Source organism: Palaemon carinicauda, chromosome 1 (genome assembly GCF_036898095.1).
Source record: "Palaemon carinicauda isolate YSFRI2023 chromosome 1, ASM3689809v2, whole genome shotgun sequence".
NCBI lineage: Eukaryota > Metazoa > Arthropoda > Malacostraca > Decapoda > Palaemonidae > Palaemon > Palaemon carinicauda.
This window is the reverse complement of record NC_090725.1, coordinates 16,433,498-16,449,358: the sequence shown is the minus strand read 5'-3', so window position 1 is coordinate 16,449,358 and position 15,861 is coordinate 16,433,498. Positions and strand designations below refer to the sequence as shown.

Sequence of the window (15,861 nt, the reverse complement as noted above, 5' to 3'; positions counted from 1 at the left end):
TATGATTGTCCTTCTAGTAATTTCAGCCTCATATTCTGGGGAAACACTTACTGTCTGTCCTAAGTACGTATATTGATTAACAATCTCTAGAGGTTTATCCAAAACCCTTATTTATTGTCTGTATTCTCATTAAACATCACATTAAATTTACTTATCCTGCCCTATATGATAAAGAAAAAATGTCTGTCGCTGGTCACTCTAAGCGGCAGGAAGGAGAGGGAGTAGTCATATCCGGATGAGAGGGAGTACCCCGACCGGTACAGTATACTTGGAAACCACAATCTACCACAAATTGCCGAACCAGCAGATTTTAGTTAAGATGGGGGAATGGAATTGGAAGGGTTGAACCCGTGCGTGTACTTACATTATTTTCATTACACACACATACACACATTATATATATAAATTATATATATATATATATATATATATATATATATATATATATATATATATGTATATGTATGTAAATATACATATATATAGATATATATAGATAGATAGATATTGTATACACACATACTGTATATGCATATATGTATATGTACAGAACAATTAATATATATATATATATATATATATATATATATATATATATATATATGTATATATATATATATATATATATATATATATATATATATATATATATATATATATATATATATGTGTGTGTGTGTGTGTGTGCGTGTGTGTGTATACGTATACTGCAACTAATGGAAGTATATATATATATATATATATATATATATATATATATATATATTCATATATATATATATATATATGTGTGTGTGTGTGTGTGTGTGTGTGTGTGTATGCGTATGTGTAGAAATCACGAAAGCTGTCACGTGATGAGCATAAAATATGTATTATAGCCACGAAGGGAAGATGAAAAGACTTGATTGGGGTTAATACTTTCGACCTATTAATGACATTGACGTTCTCACAATGAGAATACGTATACAAAGAGATCGTATGTTTACAGGAGAATTTGATCCCTCAACTCTCAGTTTCTTGATAATTCCAGATTAGTTAGATTTTTAGAAAAGAGGATAATGCAAGATTAACAGAAAACAGACCAGGGCTTAAGATTAAATTTTGAACTTTGGTAAAAGCAATCAAAAAAGATTAATTTATGTTTCTTTTTGTATAGTTGTTAACATGGATTGTTTTACTCGTTTCTGACCAGTCGATTCTATGACTAAACCCCAGCTAGTGGGATGCCAAAGCATTATAAGAGATCCTCAAGAGACAGCCACCTTATGCTGTTTTATTCTGACAGAAATGACTTTGGATATTTAGCCGACATATAACAATTCACAATCTGATCAAGGATAATTTCCAGAATTATTCTTAATCATTATATTTGTTAAAATACAACTATATTCAATCACTACCTTAATAGCTAGTTTTTTTTTTTTTTTTTTTTTTAAATGAGCATGACATCTAAAAATTCATGAAATGGCAAACTAAGTTTATGATTCGTTGTTTAATTTTTTCTATGAACTAATACAGTCTTCAAATGATTATAAAATGACAGTGATTTACATATTAAAAAAAGTCAATGCTAATGTTTTAGTTATAATGAACAAAACCGCATATCTAGAAAAAAAAATTTACTTCTATCAGATGGTTCTACCTACTTCAAGCTAGCAGTTAATCCATTTGATGATGTTATCGGAGATTTTAACAAAACTTAAAATATTTTCTAAAACAAGAAAAATCATTAAATGATTCTTTGGCTTTTACTGGACCATCATTACCTTATTTATATGGTTTAATTAAAATCCATATACCAGGAAACCCAATATAACCAATTATTTATGCAACAGGATCTTTTTATTATAAATCATTAAACTATTTAGCTAAAATACTTTCTCTGATTTTAGTTGATCTTTTTGACAAATTACAAAATGTGAACTAAACGTCTAACCACAGATTGGTCAGTTTTTATGCTATTTCCTTATTTACAAAGGTAACTGTTGATGATTTGCTGAATTTTCTGTCTGGTATTTTAGATTTGTATGGGCTACCTTTACCAACCCATAATGTTATTGAACTTGTATGTCTGTTTGCTAATATTTAAACTTATTTTAATAGTGTTTACTATGAATAAGTGTTTGATATGGCTATGGCAATCCTTTGTCCCCTTTTTTATCCAACATAGCTTGCATACGGAGTTTATTTAGTCTGGTCCTTCCAAATTGTTTGGTAAGGTTTCGTTGACGGTGTTTTGGGTATTCTAGAAGAAAATTCTAATCTTAATAGTTTTGCTTCAATTATCATCTCATTGGTACCATTTACAAAATTTATTATAGAAAATGAAGAAAATAACAGTATCCCGTTTTTAGATGTTGTCATTGTTAAGCAAGTGGATACATTTATTTTTTTTTCCATTTATAACCTGCAACTTTCCATGAGCTTTTGTGTCAGTATATGATCAGACATACCAGGTTTTTTTTTTTTTTTTTTTTTTTTTTTTTTTTTTTTTTTTTAACTAAATTTCAACATTTTCTGTTATAATGATTTATGATTTGGATTCTTTTTTTATTATCAGATTCAGGCCAAATATTGTCCATATACTCTTGCCCTACACTTTTGAACTACTGTAATTTGAGGGTAGTGATGTTGTTCCATTACAATTTGTTTAGGAATAATCTAAATTGTTTAACCTTATTACAAATATCCTCTTTAGATAAAGATGAGCATAATCAGTGTTCTTCATTGATAAATATGTGCCCTTCCTTGATACATTTGAAGTAAACCCGGTGTATCCAGAACTAAGGTTTTATTCAGTTAACAATTCCACTGCAGTTATACCCTGTAAAAAAAAAAAAAAAAAAAAAAAAAAAAAAAAAAAAAAAAAAAAAAAAAAAAAAACACTTGTGTTAACTAAAAAGGTATATACATCACACCCCCTATGAACGACAGGATAGTATAAACAGGTTTATTTTTACCACACATGATTAGAAAAATGTATATTGTTCTTATTTACTAATGGTATACCTTCTGCTTTGCGATCATTAGATTATTTCGTGAAAATTCTTATATATCTTTCTCTTGCCTTTTATTCTACTATCATTCCAAGTTTCCTTAATTTTGTTGAATTGACTTTACACGTGATATTTTTCTTGCATAAAAAGAATGAAGTTTGTTTACATTTTCGTGGCCTGTGAAGCTAGGCAATAACAATGGTATATTTGATAATAGCAACTTATATGTTTAATTTCTTGACCATGCTCTTGTGAGACTAATGCTGATCAGAATAACATTCCTTGACTCATTTAGTAAATCCTGTTCATATCATTGAAATAAGTATTTTCTGGTTATAATATGAAAATAGATTATATCAGTATTAACTAATAATATTGTACCATATGATTATCATCGAAGTAATTGTTAAAAGTACCATTATCACCTCGGGCATTAGTATGATAATTACTTTGATAAAATTGAGCTCCCATATCTTTTTTTGTTGTCAAACTTTACCCAACTCACATTTTCAAGTGTATTAGCTGTAGCTACTCGTCGGGGGAGGGTGGGGGGGGGGAGGGGAAATACAATAATATATAAAATGAAGACTAGGAATGCTAAGGTTTGTGAAAGGGATAGAAGAAGGAAGAAATGATATGCTGGAGAAAATCTTGGAAAAAAATATCAAAGTGATATATGGATGAAAGAGACTAGGAAATGGATGAAAAATTTAGATAGGATTCAACTAAATGGCATTTAGGAGAAAGGGAAGGAAAGAAGCTAAGGTAAAGATTAGAGAAGTAGATAGTAAAAAATGAAAGGAAGAGATAAAAGAAAAAAAGTAGTTTAGAAATATTTGCACAAGAAAAGGTCAAGTAAAAGAAGATTTTTTTTTTATGAAAACAAACCAGATGCAGTTATTATTAGATCTGACTTTTTAAGATTAAATGAGACTAGATCTAACTGTTTAAGATTAAATGAAAAAAAAAGACACGAAGTGAGGAAGTAAGCTGTGCAAAACAGAGATAGAAGAACTCGTCAATTTCTTACTCTCCCGGCGAAGAGAGAAAAAAATAAAAGAATTGTAGCAGCCATATGAAGAGGAAAGGAAGAAAACTGTAGGAAATGTTGTATTTAAGGTAATATATATATATATATATATATATATATATATATATATATATATATATATACATATATATATATATATATATATATATATATATATATATATATATACATATATACATAGTTACATAGTTATATATATCCCAAAGAAAATCAAAGAAATAGAATAGAGAAGAACACTAAGGAGGTGCCGATGAAAAGGCAGATCTCTTCGCAAACGCCTCCTAACAACACCTGACGTTCTGAACCAAATGAAATGTGCTCTGTGTGATCCTGTTGCTTCACGCTGAATTATTAGAATTTTATTTGTTTAGCAGTATTATACATTCACAATGGCCAGGCGACCAGCAAAGAAAAAGCATCGTGGTATTAAGGATCCATATAAACAAATGGAAGAACGGTTTAATAAGTAAGGTCCTCCTCAAGTGTTTTATTCCAGTAGCTGGTAAGATTTAATGTAGAATTATAGAACAGTGCAATACACGAAACGTAAACGATTTATAGAAACTAAGACTGTTGTTAATGTAATTTGTGGCGGATGAACGTCATTGATAATGATTTTTTGCAGAAATCCAGTTTTTGAGTTATGGGAGGGGGGGCGGGGTGACGGTCTGAACGATCCCCTGGTTTTAGAAATCTCCTTGATAATCTGCGCATACGCGAACATTACCATTAGCCAGTGCATACGAGGTTGATGTTTTATTTTCCTGTAATGTTAGCGTGCGCAGCTAAACATTACCGCTTGCCAGTACATACGAGCTTGATGTTTTATTTTCGTGCGAGCGAAGCGAGCTAATGGCGGAAAAGAACCATTATACAATGTCAAAGAGAATTCTGAGACCGGGGGATCGTTCAGACCGTCACACCGGACTACTATAGAGTCCTTTCAATGACGTCACTGGGAATCGCTGGCGGCCATGCTGGAGGACATACAAAGCGAAAACATGGTAGCTGCTACAGCGAATATGGACAATGAGAGCGACTTTGTCAAACAATTGTCGGGTGATGATAAGCGTTTTTACAAGCAGAAACTCTATCTAATTGATGGCCTAGATCCATACCAGATGCAGAATTCATTCAGTCAAAATATTGAGGATTTTCACAGTATTTCATACATTGATATGGTGAACTACTTGGTACTGTCGGCCAACCCAGAACATGAGTGGGCATATATTTCCATTGAATAATCTGCTTCCAGAATTCGTTGTTTTTTCCTTTAATGCTTTTAAGTCCAAAATTAGATAAACACTGGGCCAATGAAGAGAGTGTTTATAATTATAAAGCAAATATTGATAATTTAGCCTAACCTTGTGTATTTTAATTTTTGATTGTCAAAATGTATGTAAAAGTTTTGCATTATAATGTCAAATATTTATCAGTTCATGCCTAAACATTGTGTTTGTGTTTGGTTACAAATGCTATAATTTCTTATATACATATAAACACATGATGGACAAACTCTATTGTAATGCTCTTGGATGATCGTTTTGCCTCCTTGCAATTAAATGCGCAAGTTTAATTATTTTTTCAATGTTTCATATATAAGCTGAAGACCCCTTCGGGTTAAACCAGCTTTCAGATATTATTATTATTTATAATCAATGTTTATTTATCACATAGGCCTGTATGTCTGCACAATTTAATACACAATTTTCAATATTAAACTTACCCGATAATCATGTAGCTGTCAACTCCGTTGCCCGACAGAATTCTATGGAGGGATACGCCAGCTATCACAATACTAGAAGGGGGTGTACTTACCAGCGCCACCTGTGGCCAGGTACTCAAGTACTTCTTGTTGACACCTCCTCAATTATTCCTCTGTCGTGCTTCCGGCAAGACGTTCTGGGATACGCTTATGATCTTCGAGTTTGTTCACGGCTAATTGGTGAAGTATTCTCTCAGATTTCGGCTGTCGCATTACTGGAAACCTTCTTATATTAGCTAGATAGCTTTTATATAGTCCTGATTAACGGTTAACGATCTTTTGCTTGATTTTGGAAACCCCTTTGGCTAACTCTTTGGATTCAAGATGTCTGACATTTCGCAAGCCCCCTCCCATAGACGATGTAGGTCTTGCAATAGGCGTATTCCGAAGGCCTCGGTAGATCCTCACACCGCTTGTTCTGACTGTAGGGACAGGCCCTGTCAGTTAGAAAATCGATGTGAGGAATGCGCCGGACTTTCGGAACTGGAATTTGTCCATCTTTTAAAATATTCATCTAAGTTAGAGAGAGGTAGAGTTAGGAGGAGTTCTTCTCACTCTTCAATGTTTTCCTCACCTCATGATCCCCTACCTTTTCCTACCCCTGTAGTGGCTACCCCCGAACCTACTGTTTGCCCTCCGCCTGATATGTCTGTTGTTTTGCGTGCTATTCAGGCCTTAGGCGATAAAGTAGAGTCAGTGGTAAGTGACCATAAGTCTCTGATGGCCGAAGTTAAGGAACTTGAGGTCAAGAGTGCAGTGGGTGGAGTTAGTGCCAGTGCTGTGACGAGTGCTAGTGTCAGTGCAGTGCCAAGTGCTAGTGTCAGTGCCAGTGTGGTGCGTGAGGATTCTTCTGTGCGAGCCAGTCGTCCTCCCAGTCCGGGACCTCTTGCAAGCTCCCATGCCCAGGGGAGAAGCAATGTCGAAGGGCATAAGGGTTCGGCAGGCCTTGTTAGGCGCACAGAAGTTTCCTCGGTGGTTGCGGGCGTGTCTTCCAAAGACCGTCACTCCCACCCGCAGACGATTGAGCCCGTCTTTTTCTCGTCCGCTGATCATCTGTCAGGGAAGAAACGTTGGTCTCAGGTCTCGAGACCACTTAAACGCAGAGTCCAGTCCGCGAGTGCTCAGCCAGGTTGCAGTCATTGGCTCAGCTCTGACTCGCCGCAGTCATCTGTCGACTGCACTCCGCCCAAGAGGAGTAAGGTTCTGCCACAACAGAGCTCGACTGTCGACCCTAAGTGGACTCTACTACAGTCCATGCAAGCACAGCTTTCGGACTTGATGCGTGAGTGTCGGGCTGAGAGTGTTGCTCCTCCGCCTCCGCCTACACTCCCTCCGCCTGCGCTCGCTCCGCCTACGCTCGCTCCGCCTGCGTTTGCTCCGCCTGATCGCAGTACCACCTGCCAGGCGTACGATGTTGAGCCACGGTCTGAGTTTGCTGTTCCCAGTGGTGTTCAGCCTCCGCCTTCTTTAAGGCAACCTTTGCTATGGGATCAGGAGGATTATACCTCTCTTCCTCCGCCTCCCTTTGCTGCTCCACCAGTGGTGCAACTCTTGGCTGAGGTACAACAACCTCTCCCGTCCATGAGTCAGTCTCCTCAGCTCTCGCTGCAGCGAGCTCAACCATCCACACCACCAACCGCTCAGCAAGCGCAATCCTTGGGTTCAACCACTCATGCTAGGAGTCAGCCTCCTCCACCCATGCGCCTTCCTTCTGCTTCGTCTGCTATTCAGCCTTTGCAGTCTGAGCCTCAGGTTCTCCCTCAACAGTTACTTGAAGAGGAAACCAATACTGTTGTTCCTACTCGTTCGGACTCTGCTGTTCAGCATTCTTGTCCGATACCTTCGCTGCACTCTGGTGATGAGGCGTCTGATGATGAGGAGGCACACCTGGATCCCTCATCAGACGTGGATGAATCCAAGCCTTCTCCACAGTCTATTGACTTTCGTAAGGTCTTGGTTCTGCTTAGGGAGGTTTACCCAGACCACTTTGTCTCTGCTATTCCCCGCTCTCCGCCATCTGAGTTTTCGCTGGGCATACAACAAGCTAAGTCCTCATATACTAAGCTAGTCCTAGCAAGGTCCTCTAAGAGAGCATTAAGGATCTTAGGGGAGTGGCTGCAGTCTAAGCAACACCTAGGCAAGACTTCTTTCATGTTCCCGCCGACCAAGCTCACTTCGAAAGCGAGCGTTTGGTATGCCACAGGAGAAGCACCAGGCTTGGGAGTACCTGCCTCTGCCCAGGCTGACTTCTCAAGTCTGGTGGACTCGCCTCGGAGAACTGCTATGAGGCGTTCTAAGGTTTGCTGGACCTTCTCAGACCTTGATCACTTACTGAAAGGACTGTTTAGAGCATTTGAGATGTTCAACTTTCTTGACTGGTGCCTGGGGGCCCTCAGCAAGAAGACCTCTCCTGCGGACAAGGATTCTGCCATGCTATTAATGTCCTGCATGGATAAGGCCATTAGGGATGGATCTGGTGAGCTTGCGTCGATGTTTGTATCAGGGGTTTTGAAGAAAAGGGAACAGCTGTGTACCTTCCTTTCCTCCAGCATTACACCTTGCCAAAGGTCACAACTCCTTTTTGCTCCGCTCTCGAAGTTCCTCTTCCCTGAAGAGCTGGTTAAGGACTTGTCTGCTGCCCTGATACAAAAGGACACACACGATCTAGTAGCCTCATCGGCTCGTAAGTCTAAGGTTACTACCTCAGTCCCCAAGACTTATCGCTCACCAGTGGCTGATACCCCTGCAACGAGGTTCATACCGCCCTTTCGTGGTAGAGCCCCCAGCCGAGGAAGCTCCCGTCCAGACTCTTTCAGGAGCAAGTCCAGGAAAGGCTCCAGGACATCTAAAGGTAAACACTGACTCTCCGCAACTCCAGACAGCAGTAGGAGCCAGGCTCAAGATCTTCTGGCGAGCCTGGGAGAAGAGAGGTGCAGACGCCCAGTCTGTCAGTTGGCTGAGGAACGGTTACAGGATTCCATTCTGCCTCAAACCACCTCTGACCACATCAACCATCAACCTCTCTCCCAACTACAAAGAAGAGGACAAGAGGCGAGCATTGCACCAGGAGGTGTCGCTACTTGTGCAGAAGAAGGCAGTGGTTATAGTCCGGAACCATCAATCCCCGGGCTTCTACAACCGTCTCTTTCTTGTGGCCAAGAAGACAGGAGGTTGGAGACCGGTGCTGGACGTCAGCGCGCTCAACGCGTATGTCACCAAGCAGACGTTCACGATGGAGACGACGAAGTCGGTCTTAGCAGCGGTCAGACAGGAGGACTGGATGGTCTCGTTGGACTTGAAAGATGCATACTTTCACGTTCCTATTCATCCAGACTCCCAACCTTTCCTGAGATTCGTTTTCGGAAAGGTTGTCTACCAATTCCAAGCCCTGTGTTTTGGCCTAAGCACAGCTCCTATGGTCTTTACTCATCTGATGAGGAATATAGCAAAATTCCTACACTTGTCGAACATCAGAGCCTCCCTCTACTTAGACGACTGGCTGTTGAGAGCCTCCACGAGTCGTCGTTGTCTGGAGAATCTCAATTGGACTTTAGACTTAATCAGAGACCTAGGTCTATTAGTCAACATAGAGAAGTCTCAACTCATTCCCTCCCAATCCATTGTGTACCTGGGAATGGAGATTCGGAGTCAGGATTTTCGGGCTTTTCCATCGGCCCCCAGGATAAGCCAAGCCCTAGAGTGCATCATGAGCATGCTGAAGAGGAGCAGTTGCTCAGTGAGACAGTGGATGAGTCTCACAGGGACCCTCTCATCACTGGCCCTGTTTGTCGAGCTAGGGAGACTCCACCTCCGCCCTCTTCAATTCCATCTTGCAGCTCATTGGGACAAGGGTTCGACTCTCGAAGCAGTCTCTATCCCTATCAACCAAGAGATGAAGACCACTCTCCTGTGGTGGAAGCACTACCTCCTTCTCAGGGAGGGTCTATCGTTGGCCATTCAGACCCCCAATCTTCATCTCTTCTCAGATGCATCGGACTCGGGCTGGGGTGCAACCTTGGACGGACGGGAATGCTCGGGAACGTGGAACGAGGAACAAGGATTACTCCACATCAACTGCAAGGAGCTGCTAGCAGTTCATCTAGCCCTGTTGAACTTCAAGTCCCTCCTGCTAGGCAAAGTGGTGGAGGTGAACTCAGACAATACCACAGCCTTGGCTTACATCTCCAAGCAAGGAGGGACCCATTCGAGGAGCCTATACGAGATCGCAAGGGACCTCCTCATTTGGTCAAGAGGTCTAAACCTCACTCTGGTCACGAGGTTCATTCAGGGCGATATGAACGTCTCAGCAGATCGCCTAAGCAGAAGGAATCAGGTCATTCCCACGGAATGGACCCTCCACAAGAGTGTGTGCAACAGACTTTGGACCTTGTGGGGTCAACCTACCATAGATCTGTTTGCCACCTCCATAACCAAGAGACTTCCGCTGTACTGTTCCCCTGTTCCAGACCCTGCAGCAGTTCATGTGGATGCTTTTCTACTGAACTGGTCCCATCTCGACCTGTACGCATTCCCACCGTTCAAGATAATAAACAAAGTTCTGCAGAAATTCGTCTCGCACGAAGGGACACGGCTGACGCTGGTTGCTCCCCTTTGGCCTGCAAGAGAATGGTTCACAGAGGTACTTCAATGGCTAGTCGACTTCCCCAGGACTCTACCTCTAAGAGTGGACCTTCTACGTCAACCTCACGTAGACAGGTTGCACCCAAACCTCCACGCTCTTCGGCTGACTGCCTTCAGACTGTCGAAAGATTCGCTAGAGCTAGAGGCTTTTCGAAGGAGGCAGCCAGTGCGATTGCCAGAGCAAGAAGGGTTTCCACTCGTAGAGTCTACCAGTCTAAGTGGGAGGTCTTCCGCAGCTGGTGTAGAGCCAATTCAATATCCTCTACCAATACCTCTGTGACCCAAATAGCTGACTTCCTTCTACATCTTAGGAATGAGAGATCCCTTTCAGCACCTACGATTAAAGGATATAGGAGTATGTTGGCTTCAGTTCTCCGCCACAGAGGTTTGGACCTGTCTTCCAACAAGGACCTTCAAGACATTCTTAAGTCTTTTGAGACGTCTAAAGAACGTCGTCTTTCCACTCCAGGCTGGAATCTAGACGTAGTCTTAAGGTTCCTTATGTCATCTAGGTTCGAACCTCTCCAGTCAGCTTCCTTCAAGGACCTTACCCTCAAGACTCTTTTTCTCGTCTGCCTTGCAACAGCTAAGAGAGTCAGTGAGGTTCATGCCTTCAGCAAGAACATTGGTTTCACAACCGAATCTGCAACATGTTCTTTTCAGCTTGGATTCCTAGCAAAGAACGAGCTTCCTTCACGTCCTTGGCCTAGATCGTTTGAAATACCTAGCCTCTCCAACATGGTAGGTAACGAACTAGAGAGAGTTCTTTGCCCTGTCAGAGCTCTCAAATTTTATCTTAAGAGGTCTAAACCTATTCGAGGACAGTCAGAAGCTTTATGGTGTGCCATCAAGAAACCTTCGAGGCCCATGTCCAAGAATGGGCTTTCGTATTATATAAGGCTTCTGATCAGAGAAGCACATTCTCACTTAAAGGAGGAAGACCTTGCATTGCTGAAGGTAAGGACCCACGAAGTAAGAGCCGTAGCTACTTCGATGGCCTTTAATAAAAACCGTTCTCTGCAGAGCATAATGGATGCAACCTATTGGAGGAGCAAGTCAGTGTTTGCATCATTTTATCTGAAAGATGTCCAGTCTCTTTACGAGAACTGCTACACCCTGGGACCATTCGTAGCAGCGAGTGCAGTAGTAGGTGAGGGCTCAGCCACTACATTCCCTTAATCCCATAACCTTTTTTAACCTTTCTCTTGAATGCTTTTATTGTTGTTTTTATGGTTGTTACGGTAGGCTAAGAAGCCTTCCGCATCCTTTTGATTTGGCGGGTGGTCTATTCATTCTTGAGAAGCGCCTGGGTTAAAGGTTTGGTAGAGGTCCTTTAGTAGGGGTTGCAACCCCGTGTACTTTGGCACCTTTGGGTTGATTCAGCCTCCAAGAGGAACGCTGCGCTCAGTAAGGAAGACGAACTTTAAAAAAGAGGCAGAGTAACGGTTCTATTCGACTTCCTTACCAGGTACTTATTATTTCATTGTTATTTGAGATAACTGTTATATGAAATATGGGATACTTAGCTATCCTTTAATCTTGTACACTGGTTTTCACCCACCTCCCTGGGTGTGAATCAGCTACATGATTATCGGGTAAGTGTAATATTGAAAAATGTTATTTTTATTAGTAAAATAAATTTTTGAATATACTTACCCGATAATCATGATTTAATCGACCCTCCCTTCCTCCCCAGAGAGAACCAGTGGACCGAGGAATAATTGAGGAGGTGTCAACAAGAAGTACTTGAGTACCTGGCCACAGGTGGCGCTGGTAAGTACACCCCCTTCTAGTATTGTGATAGCTGGCGTATCCCTCCATAGAATTCTGTCGGGCAACGGAGTTGACAGCTACATGATTATCGGGTAAGTATATTCAAAAATTTATTTTACTAATAAAAATAACATATTAAAATAAATATAAATATACACGTAATTATATATAGGCATGAGCACCTTGACGAAATAGAGACCTAGGTAAGTAGCCTTTGTTAATATAGCCAATATGGGCGCTTTTAATTTTTTTTTGAAAATCTGAGATGCCCCTTTGATGTTTAAAAATTGAGATGCCCTCTCCCCCTCACACACTACACACTGAGCTGACGATGATACTTGTCAAGTCACCTATGCGATCGGATATAGCATGTTTACACAGGAATAATGATACTTTTAGGGCCTAGCCGAGACTGACCTGATATGAAATGATCAGAATAAATACGTGCGTAGGGTAGTGAGGATTCACGTAGATCAGCCCGTGATATTCTGGTCAACCACAAGTCACGTCTGCACTTGGATAATTCCTCTGTAACTTTGTCCTGATTCTGAATAACTGCCGGTATGCGGTAGAAACTCTTGTCATCTCTTCGTCCTCGATTCCCACAGCCAGCAATAGCGCAAAAACTGGGCATTGTGTGAATGTGAATGTGATGAAATGGCTAAATATTCAACAGTTCAACCATAGCTATTCACTGAACGCGTCTTTGTTTGCCCTCCAAGATGGCGGACCGGAAGTTTGATGACGTGTATTGAAAGGACTCTATAAGTGAAAGCTATAGCTTTGCTTAAGACATCGTCATCAATTACGTTCGAAACACCTTAAAATATACTGTATGCCAATCTAATTGTATGTTATTTAAATTAACTTTATTAAACTTTGTTGTTTCCGCTAGTTATCGTCATAAAAAATCTGTCATAGTAAAATAAGTTACTGAAATCTAAGCCGATTACAAGTTATAGTAATCAAACATGGTCTAAACATTGGAGCCTTTGTTTGCTAGGGCTTTCTGAGGCATAGAAAATGGGACTTTCCATCCCATTATCTATGGGGTCGCTCGTAGCAGTGTTCATCGTATTACAGATACCGTTCCTGGGGTTTATGTACGATAGCGGCCACCTGTACGTATGATGACGGCTGACTTAAAGAATACGCCAGTGTAAGCGGGGCTGCAGGCAGGTGTTAGCCCCCCCCCCCCCCCCGTTAGGTAACTAGGTATGGATATGGCTTGTAGGCTAGGTAAGGGGGGGGGGGAAGTTTAGGTTAGTTGATGTCCACTTTTTATGCACGCTGGAGTAACTGGCCGCTGATGTACAAAGGCTCCCCGGTTTCATCATAGAACAGTGCAATATTAGTTAGGACATTGGAACTCACATGCTGTAATTAAATAGATCTTTGTAAATACACTATTTGGAATCCCATATACTGTACATATACTGCTGGAAAAAACCTCTATTAACGAAGTTACAGATGTTAATATAAAGTTCCCAATTTGCTCCTTAATTCATCTTAGCACAGGCCACATGAGCCACCTTCCACCCACCAGTTCAGAATAGAACTGATAGGTTGTGATTCTGTAGTAAGTTACTTGATCGAACAGAATATTGGGTCAAATGTTTTATGTTCTAAACTTCGTGGTTATTTGTTTTTAATATTAGTATATATGTAATGTAATTGCAGCACTTGTTTTATTGAACATATTAATAATGAAAGATTAGGGTAGAAATCTGCTTGATATATTTATTCTGATAATGAAAAATGGAAGCCAATCCATGTTCGAACAGAAGCTGGAGCCGAAGCTACAACTCTCCCCCTTTTGTTAAGTGTGTATTCACATCTTTGTTACTGAAATACTAACCTGCCCACAGGGCTAATGATCGTAGTGAAACATGTTTCGCTTGAAAGAACAGGAGTAATGAGATAATGTTTATTCGCGAATGAAGTGAGCTAGGGCAGAGCAAAAACCAATAAATCACTAGCTCACCTAAGTAAAGAGATGTTTATAATAAGATGAACACTGCAATGAATGGCACCGTAGAAATGGTGTGGAAAATCACGTTTTCTTTATATCTGAAAGTCCTGGCAAACAAAAGCTCCAGTGTTTTGACCGTGTTTCATTACTATTAGTCAGTTTTGATTACAGGAACTGTTTTCTTTTATTACGATGACACTTTTTATGATGATGACTATCAGAAACAACAAAATGTAAAAAAGTTAATTTGAATATCATACAATTAGGTGTTTTGAATATAATTGATGACGATACCTAGCACAAAGACATGGTTTTTTATTTATGGTAGTCGACTCACCATGACTAAATAACTATGGATTTTATTTCCCCAAGAAATCATTATAAAAAATGTTCAAAATTCATTAACAAACTGTTTTATTTTCTACAAACCATTTATTGCACTGTTCTATAATTTTACCTTTAAGAATGGGTTAGATTTTGTGTTTTGATAATTTGGATATGTAAACTGCCTGTAGGGTATGCTAAAATAATTCTTGCTTTCTTTTGGCTATTATGTATAAATGGTATTAGCTTACAGTTCTAGATTAGTCTAAAATCTGTCAAATTCTGCATTTAAAACTACAGTATTCCATATCATAACCATTCCAGTCTTTAAGTGAGATAACTTAGTGTATGTATGGTCAAGTTGCCACCGTGTTAATTATTAGAAATTGAATGACACGCTGAGAAGTGTTATGAAATTGAAAATGTTCCATAAATTTGTGTTGAGATGCATATGCATAATATTATAATGCCTATTGATGCCTTGCTTTTTCATTTGCCTACACATACACCGAGTAGTCTGGCTTATTTACACATTCTCCTCTTTCTTCATACACTAAGATAACCAAAAGATTCTTCTTCACTCTAGGGTTTAACTACTGTACTGTAGTTATTCAGTGGTTACTTTCTATTTGATAACGGTAGAAGAGCCTCTTTAGCTATGGTAAGCAGCTCTTCTAAGAAAGGGACACTTCTAACTCAATTGTCCTCTAGTCTTGGGTAGTGCCATAGCCTCTGTATCATGGTTTCCCACTCTCTTGAGTTAAAATTATCTTGCTTAAGGGTATAGTACATTCAGGCACCCTGATCTATCTGTTTCCTTTCCTTACTGGGCTATTTAACTTGTCGGAGCCCTTGGGCTTATAGCATTTTGCTTTTCTGACTAGGGTTGTAGCTTACCTAGTATGATAATAATCCTATGTCTAAGGTGATTTTAGTAAAGAGATCTTGTTACCATAATCAGGGCAGTAAATGTTGGCATGGTCGGCATAAAACAGCCAACAAATATAAATTAGTTGTTCCGACGCGATATACAAACCTCGTAATCATTTAACATAGAAATTCGCTTCAGCGCAGCTGAAACACCCGAAGAGAAAGAAAACCAGGCAGTTGTGCTGATTGGTTGGCTGGCGGTATGGGGCGGAGCTTAGCCCCCCCCCTGCCATCCCACTTTCCTCATTCACTCGTATCGGCTCAATGTGGATGGTTGTGCTACACTCTGCTCTCTATGCTGCAGCCCTTTGCCTTCTCTTGTGCTTGTGTACTAGTGATTGTGGGATTGTTATGGAGGAGCAAGTTACTTGTAAGATGCAATGTTGTGCAGGCCGTGGCGGGTGCTGCA

At 40.2% G+C, this 15,861-nt stretch overlaps 1 protein-coding gene across 1 annotated transcript in view; it reads left to right on the top strand.

Moving 5' to 3' along the window:
• Positions 1 to 4,321: 4,321 nt before the first annotated feature.
• Positions 4,322 to 15,861, top strand: part of LOC137647107 (coiled-coil domain-containing protein 137) — an 83,275-nt gene continuing 71,735 nt past the window's right edge. The window contains exon 1 of the mRNA XM_068380342.1: positions 4,322 to 4,513. Within this exon, the coding sequence (XP_068236443.1) occupies positions 4,437 to 4,513 (77 nt within the window). The 5' untranslated portion in view covers positions 4,322 to 4,436. The remainder of the gene's footprint in view (positions 4,514 to 15,861) is intronic.